A 27,036-nucleotide genomic window follows, 5' to 3' on the forward strand; every position below is an offset into this window, starting at 1 on the left:
TTCATAGTCTCTTTTATCTATTTCAATGTGGTACGCAGGTATTTACCCTATTTAAATTGTATGGATATGTATTTTGGGACTTGTTGTAACCTGTGATATTTTTAGTTTCTTTTCTTGTATTATTTATAGAAATATGGAGTTTTTATCTTGTTATTGTGTAGAAACTTGACTAACATGTCACGCAGAAACTACGTGGAGGCATGTGTATTTGGTGGCGGGTGTTTCACCATCATTATTATAAGATCTATTTGTATCCTTTAGTTGTATGTATTGCAAAAGTTTCTTTATTCATCGCAGACATTTCTTTATACTATGCATTACATATGTATATGTACTGAGAACTTATTTTTATGTAACCCAGATTTAATACGCTATACAACAGACTAAAACGTGTTACTATGTACTGGATTGCTTTCTTATACTTATTACTATTTTACTTAAGCTATTACCTATATAGTAGGATAAAGTTTTCGTAATTTTGGTTTACTCCGAGTTGAAGCTGCAAAAGAAAAAAGACATACGAGGTGTTACATACAATATTTAAGATTACTGGAAACATTCAGTAACTCTATGAAATATGGGGAAATAAACCTGCAGTGCATATGAACTAGTTTGCAGAGCAGGGTAGTCACCTGCACTGCAATGTTATTTCTCTACATTACAAAAATAAAATACCTGGCACCGCGTAGTTATTTCTCCGCATTGCGGTAAAATAACTACTTACGAGTGTTATTGAGATGCAAGAATATTATCATCTGCTGGTGCAGGGAAAGTTTATTTTTTCGTGTGTACTAAGATAATGCAAGGTGGTTGTGATAGGTAGGAAAAGAATCCCTTTATATGGAGTGACGAAAATATTATGTATCTTTTATTAAATAAAAGTTACCATAAGTACATATTTATTGAATAATAATACTTTTAAGTCCACTTTGGTCATTTAGTATAAAAGATCATCAATTCCTAATACAATTTTATCTATTACTTTAATATCAAATTTATGTTACGTCGATTATAATTATTACATATTATACTATCATATAACTAAACATTAGAATAATATATACCGGCATAAGTTCTCTTCTCCTGGTGTAAGTTATTAGAATAGCTATTCTGCTATTCGCCTTATTCCACCAAGTGAACCGATTAGATATGAATGAGAAGATCTTCTAGCATCCCGTTTGGCTTTAACAGGTAAAGTGTGACTTCTCACCTCTTCGTAGGAGATGAGAGGTCCCCTAAATTTTACTCAACTAGAATTAGCTGAATACCTTAGCGCACTACAAAAGCAAAACAGTTGAACCCTAGCTATCAATCTAAGTCATCCAACAAACTCATCCCAGGATTAAGCAGTTCTGATTGTGTAACTCCTGCAAAAAAGTTAACTCATCACAGTACTGTACCGAGAGCTCCTAACACTATTTCATTAATTCAAGTAATGGTACATACATAAAATGTTCTCCTGCATTTAACCTAGCCTCAACTTCCTAAAAAATATTTCATTAATTCAAGTAATGATACATACATAAAAAAAGTTTACCTGCATTCCACCTAGGCTCACAACTTTGGGTAAAACATTTAACATACCATCCAGATTTCTAGCATTTATTTATCAACACTTACCTAAAAACATACATCTAATATGGCTAGCCACATTTTCTCCAAAAGAGAAAAAGAAAACAAAAAAAGATTAGCAACATCATTCATGCAGATGAAAGAGCAGAACTACGGCCTCAGGTGGGTAGTAGATTCGTAGTTTCTTAAAGAGCTATGAAATAAACCTAACAGCTTGAGAATTCGAATAGCATTATGCAGCAGAACTAACTCACCTAGCAGTGGAAAGGAATCTGCAGAAGATGGCTTTGTGATAGGACTACAAGATGCAAGTTTCTGCTGTGATTGTTCTTCTGCAATGCATCTCTGCAACCATTATGTTGAGAGTGAAAATCGCAATATGGACATTTCGATCTAGATGACTGGTGATGGTTCTTCAAAGGATAACAAGTAAATTACTACATAAACTATTTCGTCTATCAGAACATTTCGGTCTCTCTCTAGCATCCAAGATTAAAAATCGCAATCTGGACTGCCAGCAAAAACAGAAAATCAAAATCTCAGCGCAAGTCTAAAATCTAGTGTTAGTGAAGACTAATAGTTTTATTGGGAAAAAAGGACCTCATAGAAAAGCAATATCTCTCGCTATATTTGCGATTTTCTTTTGTCAAAATTTTGAATTGTGACCGTTGATTTTGCAATGGAGCAGCTACCAATTTTCTGCAGCCGAAACAACTTCAAGAAATTCCTGATAAATAGTGAAAGGAGAAAAAACAGATATCTCTCGCTATATTAGCGACTTTCTTTTATTAAATAAATTTTGAATTGCATAGCTCTTGATTTTACAGTGGAGCAGCTGTCAATTTTCTGCAAATGGAACAACTCCAATAAAGGCCTGATAAATAGTGAAAAGAGAAAAAACTTACAGATCTCTTCATAAGTTCCTCTCTACAAAGTCCCAAATCCTCTCTTCCATATAAACACGGTCCCTGAGCTGTCGGGGCATATGGCGTTCATCTGGGAAAACGAGAAGCTCATATGTCTTGCCAGCTGAAATTAGTGCATTGACAAGCCTCGCTGTGTGCCTAAAGTGCACATTCTCATCAATCATTCCATGAACGAGCAGCAGCTTCCCCTTGATCTTATCCACATGATGCATGACAGAACCATACTCATATGCATCACAATTCTCTGTGGGCAAACCCATGTACTTCTCAGTATAGAATGTATCATACCCATCCCATGCAGTCACAGGGGCACCAGCTACCGCACAGCAAAAGATGTCAGGGAACCTTGCTAGGGTCATGGCAGAGAGAAAGCCGCCATAGCTCCAACCATAAAGGCCAATATGACCAGGTTTTGCAAGGCCTCTGTTTACAAGCCACTCAGCACCAGTTAATTGATCTTCTGCATCTACACGACCGATATTGTGCTTCAGATGCCCCTCGAATTTCAGTCCTCGCCTAGCAGTCCCTCGGTTATCTAGCTGCCAGCACAAAGCTGACATAAATCAGGATTTTAAGCTGAAATTCTCAAGAAGTTACAAGATTGACGTGATCTCATACAAATATCAGAAACCAAGTACTTCAGATAAAAAACAATCAAGAATATATCCCTTCACCGGGAAACCAACAAATGATGTCACACATCTGATGTTGTAGATTGCATTTTGATATTCGATCATTACATTGACTCTATTTCGGTTTTGCATATTGGTACTCCCTACCTCCAATATGATCTTTGGTCTCAGCCAAGTAAGTGACATGTCAGAACTATACACCTAATACTTTTAACTTTGAGGTTCTTAATTTTCCCTTTCTTGATTCTTCATTTCATGTCAGTGAATTATCTATCATGGCGACATTACTTTTATTGAATAGATTGGCATTGATTCCTATAGTTCATTGGCATAATCAAGGCAAATATTTGTATTTCTATGTAAGCAAATTAGCTATCATGGACACATTAGTTTTATTGAAGATTGGCATTGATTCCTGTGGATTATTGACATCAAGGTAAATTTTGCATTTCCATGTTAATGAATTACCCGTCATTAGCACTTTGAATGCTATATATCTTTACACTAATCAACCCAATGCCTTGTCCAATATTTCCGAATGATTCTTCTCTATATTAAGTCTTATAGGTGTAAGAATTTTAAGATGCATACTTGAATCTAATGGGTGACAGAGCTTAAGTTAGAAGAAAGAAAGTATCCTGCAAATCAATAGTCACATGTAGCAACCATGCCTACCACATGGTCAATCACAGACAACACATCACATATGTCAATTCTAAGATAGCAATTGGTAGAACGTAGAAGAATAAAACAATATTCATCCTAAATTCTAATAATCTTATTTAGAAGAGTATGCTAATCTTACTGAAAGAAACAACTTAACAGCTTGCTTTGAATTATTAGAAGCTGAGGAGTACTGCATGAGAGTAGAGGCATGTTGCATTAGGTTGGGATGTACAAACCAGTAGAAGAATAATGTGAACAGAAGAATTGAAAAGAAAAAGAGTAAGCAAGTTTACCTTCCAAACTAAAATTCCCTTATTCCGTAGGTATTGAGCTCTCATGTCAACTGTATTAACCCATGAATCAGAAACAAGCTGGACACTTGGACCACCATAAACGCTAATTAGTGTTTTGTAAGGTGGTGGCCCAAATATTTTCTCATCAGGTAGGTACAAAGCTCCATATAAAATGGTGCCATCTTTTGCTGATATTTGGACAATCTCTGGAGATAGAAGCTGAAGTCTCCTGAATCGTGGAACAGAAACTGGCAGCTCATAGAGAGGCATTATTACACTTCCATCACGCAATGAACAAAGCAATACCCTCGGTGGAGATTTTAGTGAGTCATGAACATCAATAAATCTCTTCAGTTGATGATCCAGAATCACCGCATGTCTTCCCTTGCCATGAGTTAATCTTTGCGGAGGTTGCAAGGGAAGATTCCAATCAGGAAAGAGAATGGCAGAGTATAAATTTGCTTCCAATGGTCCATCCATTGTGCCAGTGAAGTACACCACCCCTGCATTCTCATTGATCCCCACAATCTGCTCTACCATCCAATCACCTTGAGTGATAGGTCCTATGCAATTTCCATTCCTGTCATGAAGATATAAATGTCTAAAGCCAGTCTTCTCACTGGCCCAAATAAAACCCCCAGAAAACTTATTTGCTCCTTTATCTAAAGGTGTGAAGCAATCATGTAATGTGATCCATATATTTTGCTCTTCAACTAGTAAGATTTTCTTTGCCCCTGTACTGATATCAAACTTCAAAATCTTAAGTTTGGAGTGACCCCTATTCAGAACTTGAGCGGTAAGAGAACCATCATGCATCCAGTTGACTCTGGTGAGATACTCCTCTTCAGCTCCGGTTTGATCCCGTACTCCACAAAGGAGATCCATCCAAGTTACATTCCCCCCACAAGAAGGAACAACTCCAAGTCGAACTGTGACATTAGCTGCTCCAGCAAAAGGGTATGCATGATCTTCCTGTGCATCTGAACCAACAGAACTTTTACCTTGGTGCATAATTCTAAAAAGAGGTATTTTGGATGAGTCAACTTCAGTGAATGCTATGTATTTGCTATCAGGTGACCACCAGAACCCAGTCTTTCGTTCCATCTCCTCCTACATTGGTCAAGCACACAATAATTAGATACAAATATTCTAGCATTTGTGAAAAATGTAAACACAATGATAAATAAATCCATTAGATCACCTGTGCAATATATTCGGCAAGCCCATGACTCTGAAAAGACAAAATAAATCAAACCTGTCAATTTCTGAAGACGACAAAAAAAGGCATGCATAATATGATATGCTCTTACAAGTCTCATGGGATGAGATATATCTTAGAATAATATACAAAAGTTAAGGATGTCTTAGTTTGACCATTACTGACATGACTTTAGAATCTTGACAAATATATATATATATATATACTGACAGATGATGCCAAATGCCTGGAAAATGTTACCGAAGATGCTCAGATCTTGTCTAGGAGCTCGGCAAGGTGAGGCACTAGGACAGTATGCAACTAAACCAAAAGCAAGATGAATGCTGACTATAGTAAAGCAATGACTAGGTGAGCAAAAGGATTCATAAGTGCCAATATAAACACTAAACCAACATAAGATAGCTTTCGGGCATTAATTCAATATGTTTCTTATTCTTTCTTCAAGAAGTTTGTCCAGCTTTTTGATATAATTAATGCTTAGTACCTAAACCCTTGTTCTTAAAGTTCTTGAAAGATATTAAAAAATTAATGACTGATGTTATCCCTTTTTATATGAAAAATTGGACTCTGATGATAAAAAAAACATCTCTCATCACTTATCTAACCTTGACAGCATTCACAACTTCACAGTTCATATAGCAATGATTATGAATTATAGTACTTTTTGTTTTGAAAATCACATTGAAACTTAAAATGCATGCTTGATGATATCTATTTCATTCAAGTCAGGTATTAACTATGAAAACTTTATTACTCATCTACTTATTAAAACAAGGATTGGCGCTCTGTTTCTTCACTAGAGAACCTAGATTTTTTACATGCCTCCAGTAATAGTGGGTCCTAGAGCCTTGAAGACACCTCTAGCTTTTAACTACAGTTATGCCATCATTTCATGTGTTGAAGCAGTAGTCAACGACATTTTTCACTTTCTATATTTTTTCTAAATCATATCAAGATGCATCACTCAAGACATGCAACAAGAGCTAGAAACTTTAATTAGCATGTTAGAATGTTGCTTATTAACACCAGATTCTTTTGAGAATTAATGTTTGACTTGACATTAAACTATTTTAGGCACATATAGGCAACGACATTTTTCACTTTCTATATTTTTTCTAAATCATATCAAGATGCATCACTCAAGACATGCAACAAGAGCTAGAAACTTTAATTAGCATGTTAGAATGTTGCTTATTAACACCAGATTCTTTTGAGAATTAATGTTTGACTTGACATTAAACTATTTTAGGCACATATAGGCAATTTCCATATTCTAATAAGAGCTAACACATGTGACATTCAACTCAAAAGGCATGTATCTTTGTTTAAACTTGAAAGCATAAGATGCAACAACAATTTGCAGTTAGAAAGAAAATGCACATCGTCGTTGAACACCCTGGCATGCGATTTCATTGCTTCCCCAAGATCATCTTGGCAGAAAATTAGAAACGCATTTCCTATTTTATATATCCTTATAATGCTATCTTCTACAGACTACAAATTGCTGAAAACTGAAGAAAAACTAACCAGCTAACATAATATAAATTGTCAGAAACAAGTAATAGTATATCACCTTCCCATTTCCTCTCGCCCCAAATGTCAGTTGTCTATCTTCGCCATTTGATAAATACACAACATACAACTCATCATCTCTAACATACGCAACCATGGTACCATCAGGTGACAGATGTGGATCAATTACAGGCGAATCAGCGGAACTCGGCAACTTAAGTTCCGGTTCCGACCCACATAGATCCTGGAAGTACACCTAATAAAGACAAAAGGCATCCATCAAAACCAAATTTTAAGTTATAGCAATGCAACGCCATCAAGAATTAATCTCACGAACCCCGGAAGGCAAAGGGACCATAAAGCCGGTCTTGTGCGGCTGCCTCCTACACCATTGGTATCGAGTAACTCCGAGCCCCCTCTCCCTTGACCGCTCTCTTCTAAGCTTCTCCTCGGCCGAGAGATTGCCCTCGTCGAGCCCCCCGCCTTCTGGTGGGCTAAATACGAGGTCTTGCCGGCCCGACGCGAGATCATAGGTGTAGACCTTGCGGTAGAGCGAGCCGTCAGGGCTGTAGAGATGCGCGACGAGGCGGTCGTCGGGGCTGAAGCTTATCGACGACGGCGCCACGTAGCCTGGGAGAGGGTACACCACGATCTCATCGACGGGTAAGAGGAAGGAGTCGTCGTTGGAGTCAGTGAGCGGCATCTCCTCCTCCTCGTCGGTTCGCCTCTTCTTGCAAGCAAACTTCTCGCCCTCCGCCGCCCCAGCTTCGCGCGCTTGCATCAGAGGTCGCCGTAACCCTAGGAAAAGGCCGCGACTTTGGCCGGTGCGCCGTCGTAACCCTAACAAGAGGAGTCGGGCGATCGGATCGGATCGGAGGAGGAGGAGGAGGAGGCGGAGATATAGCGATCGAGTAGTGCAATTGGTTTATTGAACCGGGAAAATTCAGGAAATTCTCTTAAAAAATAAGAAAATTGCACGTGGCAAGATTGGAGATGATTGGGATAAAGAATAGTAGAGAAATGGGGAGTTGTTACCCAAAATGAGCCTGAAACTTATTTACTGAGGAGTCCACAGCTCAGCAGTCACTTCATAGTATATGGATAGAAAATATCTCTTGGTTTTAACTATACATCGTAGAAACGAATGAAATATATATATATATAGGAATTTTTACAAATAACACCCCCTATTTTGCCTATTTTGTAATTTACACCCTTCTATAAAGATTTTATAATCCAACTCTTCTTTTTTCCTATAATTTTCATTTAGCACCCTCATATAATTATGACTAACTAACGTTGACTAAGTTACTAAAATACCGTTGCCTGCCGTCATTGTCGCCGCTACCATATTTTCTCATCTTCCCCCCTCCCCCTCCTCCTCATTCTCCTTTTTTTTCTTCTACTTCTTCGATTTTGGGGAATGAGAAAAAATAAGAGAAAGAAGACGAGAATAATTTAGATATTTATAAATTATTTATATATTATAATAAGATATTTATTTTCTAGTACCATCTAAATTAACCTAGGGTGTTAAACGAGAATTATAGGGGAAAATAATTAGTTGGGTTATAAAATTATCAAAAACAGAATGTAAATCACAAAATAGATAAAGATAGGGTGTGATTCATAAAAAGCCTATATATAGAGATAGAGGAGAGAGTGAACTAAAACTTGGAATTCCCTAGAAAGATGAGATGTCATAACATTGAGCTGAAAAGTTGCTTGCTGTACAGTGCTGAAAGATTCATCTACGGTAAAGAAAATCCAAGGAATCCAAAAAAAAAAATGCATCCTTTGAGCTCGTTTAGTTAAAAAAAAAATTTTAATAAGTGGGATGGGGTCATAAGACTGCTCAATAAATAAATATAATATGTCCGCTTCGTTGGAATAACAAAAATAACTAAGTCAACAATTTATGTATATTATAAAACACTAAAGAATTGAGATATTTGGTGAAATATTAAAACAACGCTAAACTTTTACACCTAACAAAATGATAGCTTCTGTATAAACCCTGAGATGAATGGAGGGCTAAGTATTAGACAATTGGATCTTGTGAACAAAAGTCCTATTCTAAAGTTGGCATAGCATCTACTAGTTGAACCCAACAACACTAGGGCTTAACTCCTAAAGCAAGATATTTTCCTCGCTCTTCTTGTTCTAGGAATCAAACAAGCCTCGTCATGCTTTGTGGTTGTGGCCTGCTATACTCTTAACGATCTCCTTAAGGGGCAAGGTTGGAACTGGGAGCTCATCATCACCCTCTTCTCTCAAGAAGCTATTGTGTTTATTAGAAGAACCAACCCCAGAGAGAAGCTATTGTGTTTATTAGAAGAACCAGCCCCCATTTGCCTCTAGCTAAGTGAAAACTTGGATTTATAGGTTACTCTTGAAGCTTAGGCCCAATGGCATCTTCTCCACGGCCTACACTACCATCTCAAATGGCAAGTTGGTTAAGCTCCCCTCATCGGAATCAAGCAAAACTTTTTGGAAGGGCAATTTGGCAAAACAAGGCCTCTCTTCCAAGAAACAACATATTCATCTTGAAATGCATAATCGTTGCATTTCCTACCATATCAATGCTCTATAGAAGAATTAACCATATAGATCCAACATGCATCTGCTACTATGATGAGGAAGCATTGCTAGATAAAATATTTTGTTAGGATTGAAGACTTACGTGTTGACATGGTAGATAGGATGTCGATCCACGCTAACTCTTTAGGCGGAAAAGATTGTCTCCATTTTATGGATCTCTATGCACTATGGATTATTACTCCCCCCCCCTATTTAACTTTAGGCAAATATGTAATATACATACTGTCATGTACGGATTTTCTTACTAAAGTGATCAATTTGGATTAAGGATCATTTGACAATCTATGTATTCATTAGGGTGTGGTCCATAAATGTGTAGACCTATTTAGGCAAAACTATAATTAATCTGAATTGATCCCCAAGGCACAAGATAATAAAGAGATAGAGTCTGAAAGATTATTTTGTGACATACAGAACATACAGATCTGTTATATTTTCCTTTATGACACCATCTAAGAAAAAGAGAAGAAAGATCCATAAGAAAATTAAAAAGGATTTTCTCAAGTGTAAAATCTTGAAGCATTGAAAAATCTATCTTGTGGTTTGAAAAGAAAATCTCTTCTTGTTGTTTGAAAAGAATATCTATTCTTGTTGTTTGAAAGGAAGATATATTCTCATGATTTGAAGAAAAAAAATATATATTCTCGTAGTTTAAAAAGAAGAGTTTCTTGCCATTACAGACAAGTCCTATGCTCACGAGGATGATCGGTGATTTCTCAAAAGACTAGATTGATCCATGGAAACTTTCATGGATTCAGGTATAAAGCTCCGCACTCAAGTAATTTATGATTCGAGTATACTTTGGCATAGATTGATCCTTAGGTTTAAAATGGGGAATTATTTCTTCTTCCCCGAGGTGTAAGTGTTTGATCCCCAATATTTTCTTTTCTCGTTAAACGGCGTCGATCCCGTGGAATGACTAGTCGGAGCATCCTCATCAACTAGGTATGAGTAATTTAGGTTTAATAAAGTATTTAATGTTTTCTCCCAATTTTTCTTATCTCTTAATTTTGCTAAAAATCCGGCCGGCCGGCAGCCTCGTGCTTCTCCATGCTAGCCGGCCCCAAATTATCTCTCTTGCCAAAAACCCCATTAACCTAGTTATGGGTAAATTGGCATCTCCATTAATAGAAGTTTTTCTTTTCTCCGTGACTCATTTGGGTAAGTTGGCTGGGCCAAACCCCCTCCTTTTGAGCTTGGACAACAAGCAAGCTCGGGCTATGGGTAGCCCACAGCCTATCCCTTTATTTGGGCTTTGGGCTAACCCAATTAGTTGAGTTTACTTTTCAATTTATTGAATTGAGTCATATAAATTCAATTTTCAAGCAATTGTAATCCATTTATTTAAAATATTAGTGGTCATGAACTATAGTAATTGTGAATAATATTTTTATTAAAAATAATTATTTATAATAACTATTAGGTTTAGCATTCTTAATAATTATTTTGACAAGATAAATAATTGAACTTATCCGAGCCTATATCTGCAGCCCAGCCCAAGTGGCTTTTAGGCTTAGTTGCATTGAGGTCTTTAGATTTTTTAGCTAGCCCAAATAGATTAATTACCCTCTAATTTGTTTCAATTTAATTTATCTATTTAATTTATTTATTCTGGTCAACTTGAGTCTTAATTATTAATCATCTTTAGAGGATAATTTTGGTTAGTTTTAATAATTTTTTATAAAGCAATATTAATAAATAATAATCATATTAAATGTGCTTTAATATTCAATAAGTAAGTTAATTAATGCGTTATATTTTAATTTACTTTCAATCGACAATTATTAGGGGAATAGTGGTCATAATAATAATTGTATGATAACCCTTAATAGTGCGTTAGACCGTCGTAATTAATATACAAACTTTCCATGATTAATAAATGTAAGGATTCTTAAGTGGACATACCCCAAACCTGTAATAGCTAACCGTGGATTAAATAATTAATTAATTTAGGTGGCTTGTGCTTATGTATATTATTTTCATTATCGAGGTAGATTCATTATCATGCGAGATGACCCATGATTTAGTTCGAGTTGATTAACTTAGAAGCAATGTTAGGCAAGTGAATTCTATGTAGTCTAGTAGTAGTGTAATATTGAAGTAGTATTTTACTTTAAGAGTTTATTGCATTCATATCATACATAGGTAGACATTTATTCAGTATTTAGCATAATTACATTCACAACTTCATAGTTATTATTGGATTATTGGAGCATTTTTTATTATGATATCTTCGATGTGCATGTCTTATGATTGATGACGTTAACCACTACATCACTTGCACGTATCACCATGTAGTTAAGTTTCGTCTCGATAGTACTTGTTTACCTGCTCAGCCCAAGGTTAAATAGTCAAAGTGTATATTTATTACCTATATTTTTATAGGCCAATGCTTGAGGTCGTGAGGTCATAAGGGGTCTATCAGGCACCGCGTGAGCCGATTTGAGTAGGTATAACACTACCAAGTACGGATACTAGACACTAGGTGATATTAAAATATGATTAAGAGGTAAGGATCATAGATCTAGTGATACCCGATAACACAGGGTTAGGGCATCTATGAGCAATGTGCTCTTATTTTCGTTGTGAGTGATGATTCTACTATATGTGATGATTTTGTTATGTGCAATTATATAGGCTCACAATTGGGATTCTTAGTCTGGTGGCCACAGATAATCAATTATATGTAGCATTGCTAGGCATGTATAGGTGGTATTACTGCTAGATGTCTATCTTTTCTCGATGTTTAAGATGATGTGTAATCCTATGTTTATTATGTGGTAGATAGCTTTTTGAGTATATTATGATAATTATAGCTATGGCTCAGTGTGAGCTTGATATAAATGATTTAATAGTTTAAATAATATATATCATATATATTTTTATTAATATGTGTGAGCTATTGATATGAATATGTTGTATGAATGCATTATTATAATCATATTAGCATACAAATGTTCACCACCTTTTGGTGAAAATATTTTTCAGATCAATAGATGACCTCGAGTTTGTGGAGGAGCTGGTGAAGATCTAATTAAATTTTCTTTATTTATTTTAGAATAAATGGATTATTTAGTGGACTATTTAGTAGTTATCTCGAATAGTAGATAAGAATCACTAACCAAATATTATGTACATGAGTTTCTCAAATCCCACTTGACATGGACTTCACATCCGCCAACGAGTGTCAGACGGTCAGGCACAATGCCCTTCTTTCCTGCAGCCTTCACCAAGCCCTATCTCATTGAAACGTTGCCATCATCCGTCCCACTACCACAGCTCCACTACACTAGGGCCTTGGGTACCAGCACGCGTCATGGTGGACCATGCAACAAGCTCAACCTAAGGAGAATAATCTCCTCCTATTATCGCATGTTGACGTTCCATCACCATGGGGACTAGTTCGAGGTCAAATACTAGTAGCCCACGACCTAACCCGATCATCGTTGGTGCCCGTGCAACCCATGGTTATGCCCCTAGGTTGAAATACAATTTCGGGCCTACAGTAAGGGTTAGGGCAAATAGGTGAGGAGATTAAGTGCATGCATATTAAGGAAGGCTAAATTTTTGCAAACTGGCTCAACCATCTCGCGTGAACCAATTGGGAACCTATGAGTGCGACTTGGGGCCTGAGAATAACTTGTGGAACGACCCATTGGGCCCACATCAGCTAGTTGTGCTGGGCCAGCATGCAGCCTCAGGTCAACGTGAGCCAGACCTTTGGCTTATGACTAACGTGACTAGCACCCACCGTGAGGTCGCCCGACTCGCTATGATAGACTACATTAGGGAATTCAAATTTGGACAATCAAATTTAACTTTTTTTTTTTAATTTTAAGAGGAGGCCTGCTAGACTAAACTTACATAGTAAAACAATTTTTTATGTACCATGTCACGCCCAACCACCAAATGGTCCAACCCACATCATTTTATTTGGAGGGCGTGGCGATCAAATAGTACTAATCGACAGAGCAGACTCGACCGTTCGAGTCTTTGCAGGCTTTTGCTGACGTGATTTGTGCTCAATTCGATCTGACCTAGTACAAAGATTTTCATATCATATAGACTAAGTTGACTCAATCAATAATAGTTCAGGCTATTATGAGGAGTTTGAACGAATCTTCAACCGAGTCACCAACTTGTTAATCTCGACCTTGAAGAGTCCTTTCATCAGTGGGTTCAAATCTAACATACAGCTGAGGTTAAGGCTCTTGAAGCCCACTATTTCTGATGAGACCTTCTCTTAGGAGAGAAGAGAGACGACTCACACCCAAGGCCCACTTAAGCCTAATCCTACTATAGCTCATCCAGCACAAGCAGCCCAGCTCAACCGCTAGCAGATCATACGCCATTTTATACTTAATGACTTGAGTGCAGAAAGAAGGACGTGTATTTAACTATGATAACCGTTTTACCCTTGATCATAAGTGCAAGCTCTAGCCAGCCTATGTTATATTTCTAAGTGGGCTCCAACAGGATGAACCTGAGTCCATTGATTGTTACAATTGACTCTACAAGTACAAGAACACCATGGATTGGCACGATTGACTCTACGAGTACAAGGGCGCCATGGATTAATTACCTTGAGAATAAGGTGTCAGAAACATGGTGTATTGTTATGATCTGACCACAATGGTCGAGTTTAGTTGGTTGTTTTTGTTTATTATTTTTATTTTTAAATTAAAGTGAATATTCTGCTAATATAATCCCAATAGAGCGAATTGGATTTAGTTTGCTATGATTCTACTCCTATAAATAGGAGTGGTCATAGGTTAATTATCATCGTGGAATGAATACTGAGTTTAGTTAATTATTTAACTTGCCTTTATCTTTAATTGTAGTTGTCTATGTTCCTAGGACTATATCTTAACCTAAGAAACCCTATCAAGATACCAAACCCTAATTCACACATTTCCTCAACCTTTTGGCCATAACTTCTTATTTCGATCTCTAAATTCACTCAAATGAGAGTCAAAACCCTAACACATGAGGCTACCACTCGTAAATTTTATAATTTTTCTATAAACATATTGTTTTAAATCTGGTTTGTAACACAATACCATTCCATTCCATGGTCATAATTAGTAATAACATTTTTCATAGTCTATAATAATCTTTTCGATGGAACATTCTTATTACGGGAAGCATCCACATAAGTACCAGTCCAAAACTTATTTTCCTACTTCTCTGACATGATATAGATAGTTTACTTATGATAAAAATCTATATATTATTTATTCTTGCTCATTTAATTAATTCAGGTATTTTACTAATGCATCAAATAATCTTCCATACATAATAGTATTTGAAACTAATAATATACTTTCATGTCTTAACTATATTGCTAAGATAAGAATTAACTCCCACTAATCAAGTATATTATAGTAATTTATGAGTTAGTCGTGTGTATACAAGACATGAAAATTTTCAACTTTCTCCTTAAACAAAATTCAATAGTATCGATTTACCCATGAGTTAGTCGTGGTTATATGTCTTAGTTTTTCTTGATGGAGATATCATGTATCATGGATTTAATATTTATTTACCACACTATTTAGCCAGTTCTCATGAATTGTAACCTTGCTGTAAATCATAAAATTTAATTTTATAATCGACTATTAATAAACTTTATTGTTCCAACATTTATCAAGAAATATATCCTATTGTCGATTTAAAGCTTTAGGACTGCCCTTAGAGTCCATCACTTGATTAGCATATTCAATCATTTTGTTATTAGTGTGAGCTTACCATATAATAACAAAGAACAAAACTTTTAACTTTAATCTTACATAGAAAGCTGAGTTTCTCGTAATCTCTTTCTGCAACAAGAGTAATATCAAATTGTATGTTAATTTACTATGATCCTCTACATCTTAGATAAATTTAATGGTTCAACCTTCTCTATAAGTTTTTTGAGTTATTTTGGTCAACTTTATTATTGACCTCTCAAAGGATGTATGTGACTTTAAAGATAAGAATTCCTACGTTTTTATACTATGATCTTTAAAATCCATAAATCATATAAACCTTTTCTATATACAAAGAAACATGAGAATAAACTATCATACTAGAGTTGAATTTCTTTTCTTTTTTCTTTTGTATTAAGATATCTCATCATAACAATAAGACGATTAGCCCAAAAGATAATCAATTTTACTACATCTCTTTAATTTAAGTTTAGTCTATTAAAAGATAACATATTTATCCTCATGTATATACAATCTAAAGTAATCTTATAAAGGTACGACTAAAGTTTACTCGTCTCATTATTAAAGTAAAAAAAAAAAACTTAATTAAGGGATGATGAATCCTCATATTAAGTACTCTTTACTATTACCTAACTAATATATATAATTGTGACAAAAAAGAACTCCTCCAAGCAAACAGATTAGTACCACTAACCATAGTGGAATGGCAAATATTTATTTAAAAAATCTGATATATAACTTAAGTTTTATTATGATAACTTCAAATAATATATATTTTTTATTATGATCTTCTCTAGTGTCTACTAAATAAAGTCCCAGTTTGTGTTCTCCAACCAATACAAGATGATGAGTGGGGGGATACGAGGTACACTGTCTTCCTTTAATTCTTTATAAGAAACTGAAATACTCGCCATTCTTATAAACATAATAAACAATGAGGTTGATTGTTATACCAATTTATAGTGGAGTTTGAGTTAATTTTTATTATAGCTCTACAAAACAAAATAAACATATCTGAAATAACCAAGATATAATATGCCACCTCATATATTTTAGGGTCCTTTATCCTAGGAAAAAAAGATAGCTTTTGTATTTTTTTTTAAATTATCTTTTACTAAGAGAACCTATGGATCATCATAATCCCTTCTTTGAGCCAGGATATGTTATCTCCTATTTAGTAAACTATAAGATCATATATAAGTTCATTATAGGGCTAATTAATTATTGATATCATGCTCACAAAAGACATTACTCTCTTGAGTTTAACCCATTCTATTGCATGCTAACAATAATAACTACACTTTTCATAAGTAAAACAGACTAGGCAGCATGTATGCAAAATAAGATCAAAAAGAGAACAAAAAAACTATGAATTCTGTAATAAAACTAAAAGAGAGGATAAAGATAAATAGTACCACATGGACTCCACCCTATCTCCCATTCATTTTCCACCTTCAGATGATTTCACTGAGCATGATTTTGGACAAGAGAAATAATTTAATGTGAGTTTGAAAAGCCTTCATAAATCATTCATGGGTATAACAGTACTCTTATTTCATACATGAGTAAGAATACCCAAGTGTTGTTCATCTCTCACAAACACATGACCAATCTTTCTAAACCTGCTTAATTTCAGCTACACTGTTTGTGATTGTAATGTCTAATCAATGGAAAAGAGTAAGAATACACTTCTTTTTGCTTGTTCAAACGTCAAAATTGTGACAAGCTAACTTCAAGCTCAACTAACTCGATTGCACCTCCAAGATTACCAAAAGAAAAGGCCTTCCATCTGTGGAATTGAAACTACTAAATGTATGAAGAAAACATATACAGAACCAATTAACATGTGAACCCACAAGTTTGACGTTTGAACAAGCAAAAAGAAAGTGTATATGAATAACATGTCCCATAAATCTTTAAGAAAAAAAAGGGGGAGGATACAGAGAGAACCGAACCTTTTTACATCATAAACAATACATTTTTCTGGTATGATGTAAATTTAAACTTACAAACAACATTCTAGACTGATGATGTGTTAGATAGGGGATCATATCTATAAGACATCGGTAATGATCATCAAGTTGCAGCTTTGGTTTAGGCATAATTTGCAAGCGAACAAAGTAAATGAATCTCGTATTGGTTCTGAATGATTGATCAAATCTATGCTATACTAATGCAAAAAGAGTGAAACTCTTGGAGGAACTTGTCTCACACTGGCCCATTAAACTCCAATCCAAGTCGTATTAATGTATGATTTGTCGAACCTCAGAGAAAATTGTTCTGCACTAGTTTCTTTAACTCCTCTAGTCTCTGGATGACTTTCGGGTTCATTAAGTCCCTCGCTTCCCTTACGAGAGAGCCTTCTCTACTAAAATGGTAAGCATCCACTATAGTCCTGATCCACGTGAAGAGTGCCTCCGGAGTTCTGCATATGAAGAGAACATCTTCAACATAAATTTAACTACTTAAATCGTTTTTCTTGGCACCCAAAAGCATTTTTGCAGAGCAAATAAATAACATCAAGGAATGGTACTTGATAGGTGAAATTTAACAAAGACTTACGTGTACAGAAAATCAAGATCTTTCCCTTCTAGTTCATTCCCAGGAGTAAATGCATCATTTAGTGCACTGAGTTGCTGCTCAGGATCCTCAATGGTGATAAGATACTTGAGAATTCTGATTTCTTTTGGCATAAGCCTCTGAAGATTACCTACTCCAGTCTTGTACAAATGGTATAGTACATCCTTTACCTACAAAATGTTATAAAGGCAGATAACTTTAAATGCTTCCACCACCCTAATGAAGGACTTGCTAAAGCACAAAGTTCTCGTAAGAGTTCTCTCAAAGTCTCTACCTTACTTTCATAAGTAGAAATTGATGATGCAATGCAATACAAGCATGTTGTTACAAGTATGCATGTGCATGCAAACATATAGTAGTACTCTACTAATGTTGATTGTGCCTTCAATAAATGCCCATAATTATGACTTCTATGCTAGACCATTATCTTACCTCCTCTTTCATCATATTGGATTCTTTGGCAGCTGACCAGGCTTTGGTAAGCATCAACATTAAAGCAGAATCTAGTTCCTTCTTCTCAGCTAAATTGTCTATCTTTCTGCAAGCAGCATCTAAAGTAGGTGAATTAAGGATATCATTGAACTTCAACTCAGCAGCATTCAGAGCCTCAATGCTTTCTGATGCATTATCATAAGCTTGTACAGCAGCTAGACAAGCATTTCCAAGCTTTGCCAAATCTAGAGGAACAGTGTTCAGATAGATAAGATTAAATCCATAAAATTGGCAAAGCTGTACAAACTTGTAACATTATACGTTTGTCAATCACTCTATGAATGAAATAAAGGAATCTAGAGGATGATGCTTATCTTCTAATTAGGCGGATAACTCAGATTTTACTATAATCAGAAAGTGATGTTCTTCTATAAATGAAAAGAAATTGATGCGAGTTTGTTACTTCCCTTTCTGGAGAAGGTACTGCTATTCTAGTCTTCAATCTGAAATAATTTTAAATACTTAATGTTGACAAACTAACAAAAGAAAGACAAGAAGTTGCCTTTAGATATTTATTTTGGAAACGAAAAGCAATCTTATACCAATGCTAACAGCAAACAATAAGAAAATATGAAGAGGGAGTTCCAAAAGGAGACGTAGTATGATGATCAAGAGTCAGCGCACATAAGTGCACCAATATGTAGTAGAGGCAAACACAATTTCCACTCCAGTTCAGTTCTACCTTCCGAAGTATAAGATCTAAAACTTGAATGAAATTACTTCTTTATAGTGCATTACATGGTCTTCATTAGACACGTATAGATCGTGTTAAAGAATTGCCCTTTTCTTATCCTTTATCCTTAACTACCATTACACAAACTGAAATCCAAGTTCTACCTTTGCCGCATAAAAGGATAATACCAATTCATATCCCTCTATGTTACACTCATTTAGTTAACTAGTTTGCTAGCCACCAACAATCTGATGCATACATAATCATCTAAAGATGATGTGATGCGCACTCTGCACACTGAAAACACCAAAGAAGTAAGCTAACAGACAGAGCAACGAAAATAAGTATTTAAACTGAAAGATGATTTTCATATGCTTCATATGCTGCTTTAGAGGATGATACTGGTTAGATATTACTATATTCCCAAACAGTAAAAAGAAAAAAATGTAGTACTACAACATTCTATGAAGGATGGCACCCAAATAAACACATCGATCAACTTTGGAATAGAACCAAGACTGTCAATGTAGTAAGAGAACTCCTAGTAACAGGAAACAGAACCTTGAAAGCTTTAGGAGCCAAGCAGCACAATTATGTAATGTACAAAGCACACACATGGTATGAGATTTTATAATAACCTTATAAAACAACATGGGGTGTAGCAGAATTTTAATCAAACAGCAATAATGCCTTTCATTTAATTAAATATACAAAAACTCTTAACACTCCATGATAATAATGAGTAAGAATATCAATAATGATAACATCATTATACATATATATATGAGATTTTATAATAACCTTATAAAACACCATGGGGTGGAGCAGAATTTTGATCAAACAGCAATAATGCCTTTGATCAAATTAATATACAAAAAAATCTAACACTTCATGATGATAATCACTAAGCAATCAATAATGATAACATCATTGTATATATTTACACACAAACTTTTTTTTTCAACAAATAATCAAGTAATTCCTAAGTGTATTTGTTCTAATTTGCTAATCTAGTCAATTTGCCAATATTGTTAATGCCAGAACAGTAGAATTACCACCATGAAAAGTATCTATTATTGGTTTTCTATTGCAATTTTTGAAATAAACTTAAGAACAAACATGATTTAACTGCTTTCTCTAAATTTTGACATAACTTAGTGTCTATATCTTGTTGAATCAAGTGCTTGGGCACCTATCTGAATCTGAATTTGACTATCTTGCATGTGCCCATCTATGAAGCACGGATTTGGGATATAGATATGATACAATACGGATACGGGGAGACAACAAATTCTCAAAAAACAGGATAAGATACATTTTAGATACGGCAATAAAAAATTATATAGAAATATTATATTCTAATCACAATCTATACATGTGTATGTGCAAAAAGAAATTTATATTCTAGTAACAACCTATGCATAATATTACATTCAATATTTTAATATATCTATTATCTACATAAACATTGAATAGCCAAAATGAGAGTAATAGATATCAAAGACAATTAGACAAATAATACATCAACATAATAGTAAATATCATTGCATCCAATGCTGTCAGATACATTGTTTTAAAAAACTTTCGCTTTAATGCCCTAGTCTCCACTTAGATCCCGCCTAAATGATCGCCTTAGCATCTCGTATCATATTTAGTATGATTGACTTTGAAACTCAAAGTTAGTACATGTTGCTGAATTAGCGGATTGAGTAGCTTACTGTAGTTCTAATCAAGAATGCATTAGTATATATTGGGAAGTAATTAATGATAGGTTAAAGGAGATCAACCTAGCATGAAGTAATTAACTTAACTTCTTCTCTTATTATTATTTCTTTAATTTGTTTATTTGTTTACCATCTTGAATTCTAGGTACCCACCTAGGCACCCAACAAATGCCTAGGCGCTACATGATCTCTTGTCCACCCGTATACCACTTACAATCTTTTAAAGCCTTGGTAAGATAAATTCATTGTCTCAAAAAAAAAGAAGTAATAAGAACATATTGTATCCGCATGTATAAACTTGTAATTAATAAGTAGGTAAGCAATAATATAACCATCAAAGTAGATATCATTCCATGAAATAGGATAACACAGAAACCTTACAATGACACCTCATATTGGGAAGTAATAAACGATAGGTTAAAGGAGATCAAAAATTAAATTTATGACCTTGATCTTCTATAAGTAATTTTGTCAAAGAAAATGAATTAATATATAGAGCACATAAAATACGAGAAATGATCAATAAAATACCAGCTACTTTTCAATAATACAACCATTTCATTTGATAATGCCACTTGATCAGAAGTTGTTAATGAGCCATCTTATTCTTACCATTTTGTTTGGCTGGATTGTCAAAGTAAGACTCAGCTAAAGTATGAAGATGCATGAAGAACTCCTTTGTGAAATCTTTACGACGCGTAGCAACAATAACATTAATCTCAGACGGAGACTCTTCTACTACTTCGAGAAGTTCATCATGTCTTTGAACATCGTCATCTATCTGAAAGTAGTACGGCAAAATTATTGATCACACGATTAATAAATCAAAATAGTGTTACCACAAAAAATAACACGCTTGGCCCTTCCTCAATCAAATTGGACAACTAAACTAGGATTTCAAAGATTGAAAGGGAAAATCATGTACAAGTACCTCTTTCAGTTTTCTGCCAAGTCTGAGAAGCTTGTGTTTCATTCCTGGATCACTCTCAGCATCAGCTCTATCCTGACAACGCTTGTAAAAGTGTGGTCTGATACTGTCCCATTCCCTGCTGAATGCTAATAATCTTCTCCAATCGGTTGTTGTAGGTTTGTCAACCATGAAAACTTCAATTAATTTGTCACAAACTTTAACCATTTTAGTGTCATCTATGTATCTGTTGTCCATTTCGTCATCTTCTACACCCCAACTATCTTCTGATGAGCTTTCAGGCAGAGTAGCATTTCTAGAGTACAAAGAACTTGACGGCAAGTCTTCAACATGGTCACTAGGCACAGCTGTCAGATCACCGACTGCTGCAAGAGATGACCACCGAGACTGGGAAGAACCAATAACTAGATGACCTGACATTGGAGAATCATTCATCTCTACTGTATACTATTTTTCTATAATAGTTAGATGTACAAAAATACAGTATTGGTGGGATAGATAAAAGCAAATTACACCTGTATATAAACCTAATCTAATAAAGAAGATATGAGGCGAAATTATAAATCTGATGTTGCTTTAATGTATAATATAGCACTTACAAGCAATGACTGAAGTGTCATAGCGTGCTTCAACCTGGCATGAAGTGTGCTAGAAGTCATGCATAGTAGGGGAGAGAGAGGGCCAACTAGTGCAACATGATAATGGTGTACGATTTTCTCATTACCCCTTTTGTAATGAATAAGTGGGTGTTGTTCGCCCAAAGAACAATTAGGACTTCTCATAATTAACAATTCTAGATGAAACATAATCATGAGCACCATGTATTTTGAGGTTGCCTACAGTTAGTTTCTAGTCTAAGAACAACTATGATCTAATCCTAAGTAGTATTCATGGCCAACTCAATCGAGGAAAACAAAGAATCATGATTGTGAACTAGAGATAGAACAAATGAATACATAACAATCTAATGCGAGCGTATATACTCAATTCTTGTTCTACAACACATAAACGTTATAAAAACAAAAAAAAAAACAAAACTTTAGCATCAAATCCTCACGCATACTCCAAAATTTAGCAGAAGTGAGTCTAATCTCTAATGCCAATTGGCAACATAACAAATAAGGGTTTCTGAGAATCTTTGGGGTACAATCCCGAAACAAGTTCGATTGAGGCGTCTGTGAATCAATCTCCGACAGTTATCGGATCTACAAAGGGAGCAGTATTTACCTCTAGGCTCGACGAAAGATGGAAGAGTTCCTCCTCCTCCAGTGGTGGGAGGGAAATTTCTTCGAGAAAGGCAACGAATCGAGGGGCTTCGAGAGTTACGGAAGTTGCGGATTGGAGGAGAACGGAATCGTAGGTGAATCGACGGTCGTAGAGCGCAAGAAGACGCCATCGCCATGGTCGAGTAGGGTTTAACGGGCAGAGATTTCGGAGTTCGAGTAAGCGAGAAATAGAGACTATCTCGTGCTACGGTGGTTTAATTGAGTCGTTCATAGGTAACTCCCAAAACGTCACACGTGTCATCAATATGGCCAGGATATACGGTTAACGGAAAATTCTATAAATAAATAAATAAATTATATATATTATGAGTTTTTGACCAATAGCTCTATCACCCGCCCTCGAGCCCCAGTTTAGCTAAATTTTAATTTATCCCCCTAACACTTAAAACTAAGTAACGGTGCTTCACTAGCACCAATATTTTTTACTATAAATTAATTATAAAATGAACAAATTATTCCTACTATCTCCAGCATAGATTATATTTTTGTGAAAATACTTATCAATTAATAATCATTAATAGTTAGAAATAGGAATAAATTATACTTTCTCCTATATTTTTTAAAACCTTTTAAAGTTCTTTTCGTAAATATTATTTGAAGTTAATTAATCATTAAAACTTTCTTATTCTAGTTTCAATACACTTCTCTTAGTTAATAGTATTTTTATTTTTTCTATTAAATTATTGAGATTTGAGCTTATATTTAGAGTATATCTGTAAAAAAGTATTTTGAGGAGTATATATATATATATATATATATATATATCAATTTTAGAAGGGTAATAAAGTAAATAAGGGATTGTTTTAATGGTATACATGCAAAAAAGAATTTAGATTAAATCGAGCTCGAACCGGAATGACTCATCTCGCTCGAACTCCTCCGGAATCCGTGTCGGAAACGTCTTCCTCATCGGAGAAGGGAAAAACCTGATGTGTTTAAGAGTCGGAGATGCTACTCCGTTCAATCTCCGCTTTATTAAATACGGCTCTCTCTGCCCTCTTCTTTTCCTTCCACTTGTTCCAATTTCTTCTCCCTCTCTCTGCCATCGTCTAAGGTCGAGATCGATGTCGGAAGAGACCTCTTCTTCGTTGCCCGACCTCGAAGACGACAACGCCGCCGTGGGCATAAGAAACCCGCAAGAGGCGGAGAACTCGGCGGCGGAGTCGAAGCCGGCGAACGCCGAAAAGGTTCCGAGGAGGATCTTCCTACTCCGCCGCCGGGTATACTCCGCCGCCGAGGTCAGAGAACCGTCGTCGTCCAAGGTCAGAGAACCGTCGTCGTCCAAGGTGAATGCCGTCGATGAGAGGCCGGCGCCGAGGAAGAAGAGCATGAAGCACCCACCAAGGCCAAAGCCTCGTCGACTCGTTCCTCCTCCTCGTTACGGCGACGGCCTGACGACGCTTCAGGGCCTCGGCATCGAGAACCCGACGTGGATTCTCGATAAATCCCTCTCGGAAAGCGATGTCTCCGGCGGGCAGAGCCGTCTCCTTCTAACGGGTAAGAAAGTCATACAGACGTCGCTCCTGAAGATGATGAGTCAGAGGGAGATAGAGCTGGTGAACGACAAGAAGGAGGGCCTCCCGGTAATGGTTATTGATGAGTCCTATCGGAAATTCGAGATGATGTTCAAGTATCTCGATTGCAACGGCAGCTACCGCCTCATCGGCCAATGGGGCTCGTTCGTCAAAGAGAAAAACCTGAGGGCCGGTGACAAAATTCAGATATGGGCCTTCCGGCGGCGTCGACGGATCAACGACGAGGAGGTTGATGAGCTCGGACTGGCTCTTCTAGATAGTCCAACTGTCAACGAGCAGCATTCAGCGGAGGCGATGCTGCTGCTCAAAACTAAACCTTAATTTTTGTGCCATTCATTCAAATTCTATCCTATCTGGTTCGGGTTCGGGTTCAGATCTTTGTTTAGCTTAATTCTCTACATCCGTTAATTATATCTATCTGCTTCACGAAGTCGTATAAGAAGAAGTCTACTATGAAGAATGTATAATCCTCTCTTAATCTGGAGGGCTTACCTTTTATTTATAATAAGTATTATTGTTACAAGAGATAATATCTAAGTATAATAGATAGAATCAAATATAAGTCTATCGTATGATGTTTGTTAGCTAATTCTTATCCAGCGAATCTTTATCCATATCTTGCTTTTTCATGTCAATAAGTTGAAATTTAAATGTACAACCTCGATTTCTTTTCGCTTTTATCTCCCCAACCCGAGAAGTTATTGGTCAAACTCTTCCAAAATTTACAAGATAGTAATATTTTTATTTTTTATAAAAACTAGAAATTTTTGTATATAATATTTTTTTAAATGTAATTATAGTTTACACCCTATATTTTTATTATTTACAAATCGAGTCTTATAAAGTGAATATGTGCAAAATAACACCATGGGTTATATTTGGACAAACATCACGAGGATATTTCCTTAAGTATAGATATTTTATTTTTAAACTAACTAAAATATCTATATTTTTAAAATAACTAAAATGCCCTTAGTATGACTTGGTTGAGAGTATTTTCATATATTTTTTTGTATAATTAACTTCAATTAGAAGTTTAGTTAAGTCTAACTAACTGATCTATGACAAGGTGTTTTATGTACATATAAGACTCAGTTTGTAAATAGTAAAAATATAGAACAATTTGTAGTAAAAAGCCCCTCATTATCGAATTGGCAGCAATAGGCACCTTCATTATCAAATTGCAACTTTGAGTCTTTTTTACTAGTTTAGTCCTAACAAATTCTAAAAAGAATGTCGTGTCCTAAAACAACATAACTAGTACCCAAATTACCTCATTACCTTATTTACTAATTTAGGCTTAACAAATTAAAAAAAAAGACTTTCGTGCGCTCCTTAGCTTGATTTCCTAATTCTTACTGTAACACTCATATAAAAAAAAATTTAAGTGCACGCGCGTGGCGCGTGCACTCTAACCGCAGCGCACGTGCTTGGCGTGTGCGCTAACTTGTTCTTCTCCCTCCCCCACCTCTCACAGTTAGTTGCAAGAGGTGGGAGAAAAGTGCATCAGAGTGGAGTTGAACTCCACTCTTGCCCCTCTCCGCCTCATCTCTATATAAACTCAAACACCCCTCCCCCTCTGGCTTTCTACTCTTCGCAATCTCTCTCTCGCTCTTCCACCCCTTTCTATCTTTTCTCTTTTTGAGCCGCCGAAGACCTCGCCGTAGACAGCGAGTCACCGGAGCGCCAGCGGCCAATCAAAACCCCCTCACCGTAATTCTCGGGTCAGCCTCCTTCTCCCGTTTAAATTAATTTGAATATTGCTTAGTAAATCATAGTTAATTGTAGTTTATCTATTTTTATTTTCACCGAAGAAATTCACCGGCCGGCGACTTCGGGTCGACTACCCACCGGTTTGCGAAGTTTCCCCACATCAACCCCTTGCTGTAGGTACCCAATTTGGGTACCCACAAGGTGCGTGGGAGGCAATGCCATGTCGCCTCCCACCACTAGGTTCCTTGGTCACTAGCAGCCACCACCGGCAGTGGTGGCCTCTTTCGTCAGCCTCAATTGACTCACTTCTTCATGTAGAAGAGGTGGGTACTCGAGATGAGGGCTTCGAGCCATTTTCTTCACTAAATTGGGAAGCTCCATGGCCGTCAGCCATAGAGTTCATCATTTCCTCACCAGCGACCACATTAGCTGCAACCCAAGTCGACCTCATCGACTTCAATTTTAGCCAAGGTTACGCATCAATATTTCTAAAAAAACATTACACATCGACTATTTAATATATACACATCACCTATGCAAATTATACGCTCTAATTTTAATCAATATATGTATCAAGATTTTTAGAAAAACATCATGCATCGTATATGTAATATGTGCGCATTGCTTATGCAAATTGTATGCTCTAATTTTAACTAAGGTACGCATCGAGATTTCGAAAAAAATATTATGCATCACTTATGTAATATATACGCATTACCTATACAAATTGTATGATCCAATTTTAACCAATACATGCATCAAAATTTCTAAAAAAATGTCACGCATTGTCTTATCTCCTTGGTGTCTAGCAAAAAAACCTAAGAATAATATTTTTATCTTAAAGTTTATTTCTAGCATTTAGCATTTATATACAACTATATATTTTATTACTTGAAAGATTTTTTTCTCTAGTTTACATAAATGATGGACAAAGAATTTTTCATCATTATAAGTGTGCACGTTGCCTAATTTTGAA

At 35.8% G+C, this 27,036-nt stretch overlaps 3 protein-coding genes across 10 annotated transcripts; 1 reads left to right on the forward strand and 2 right to left on the reverse strand.

Annotated features, from left to right (window-relative positions):
• Positions 1-1,392: 1,392 nt before the first annotated feature.
• LOC140782550 (uncharacterized) lies at positions 1,393-7,831 on the reverse strand. 7 transcript variants are annotated; one of them, XR_012107893.1, is made up of 7 exons: positions 7,158-7,800; positions 6,882-7,076; positions 5,291-5,320; positions 4,090-5,199; positions 2,478-3,037; positions 2,173-2,299; positions 1,393-2,083 (listed from the first exon to the last, which is right to left on the reverse strand). XR_012107893.1 is itself a non-coding variant. In XM_073129173.1 (6 exons), exons 1-5 carry the CDS (start codon positions 7,599-7,601, stop codon positions 2,486-2,488), a joined length of 2,331 nt encoding a protein of 776 aa, XP_072985274.1. In that variant the 5' UTR covers positions 7,602-7,800; the 3' UTR covers positions 1,817-1,917; positions 2,478-2,485. The 7 variants fall into 7 exon arrangements, 3 of the variants coding, with proteins under 3 accessions (XP_072985274.1, XP_072985272.1, XP_072985275.1); XR_012107894.1 differs by having other exon boundaries at positions 1,482-2,083; positions 2,173-2,271; XR_012107895.1 differs by having other exon boundaries at positions 1,482-2,078.
• Positions 7,832-16,773: 8,942 nt separating this feature from the next.
• LOC140782760 (uncharacterized protein At4g37920) lies at positions 16,774-23,003 on the reverse strand. Of its 2 annotated transcripts, none has more exons than XM_073129513.1 (6): positions 22,754-23,003; positions 21,530-21,930; positions 21,211-21,379; positions 18,142-18,386; positions 17,692-17,879; positions 16,774-17,554 (listed from the first exon to the last, which is right to left on the reverse strand). In XM_073129513.1, the coding sequence occupies exons 1-6, from the start codon at positions 22,926-22,928 to the stop codon at positions 17,395-17,397; spliced, it is 1,338 nt and encodes a 445-aa protein (XP_072985614.1). In that variant the 5' UTR covers positions 22,929-23,003; the 3' UTR covers positions 16,774-17,394. The 2 variants fall into 2 exon arrangements, with proteins under 2 accessions (XP_072985614.1, XP_072985613.1); XM_073129512.1 differs by having other exon boundaries at positions 21,530-21,939; positions 22,754-23,000.
• A 689-nt stretch (positions 23,004-23,692) lies between these two features.
• Positions 23,693-24,894, forward strand: LOC140782761 (uncharacterized). Its single transcript, XM_073129515.1, has one exon. It carries the CDS (start codon positions 23,742-23,744, stop codon positions 24,666-24,668), a length of 927 nt encoding a protein of 308 aa, XP_072985616.1. The 5' UTR covers positions 23,693-23,741; the 3' UTR covers positions 24,669-24,894.
• Positions 24,895-27,036: the final 2,142 nt, after the last annotated feature.

This window comes from Typha latifolia, chromosome 2 (assembly GCF_019914945.1).
Source record: "Typha latifolia isolate L0001 chromosome 2, TyphaL0001v2, whole genome shotgun sequence".
Classification (NCBI taxonomy): domain Eukaryota; kingdom Viridiplantae; phylum Streptophyta; class Magnoliopsida; order Poales; family Typhaceae; genus Typha; species Typha latifolia.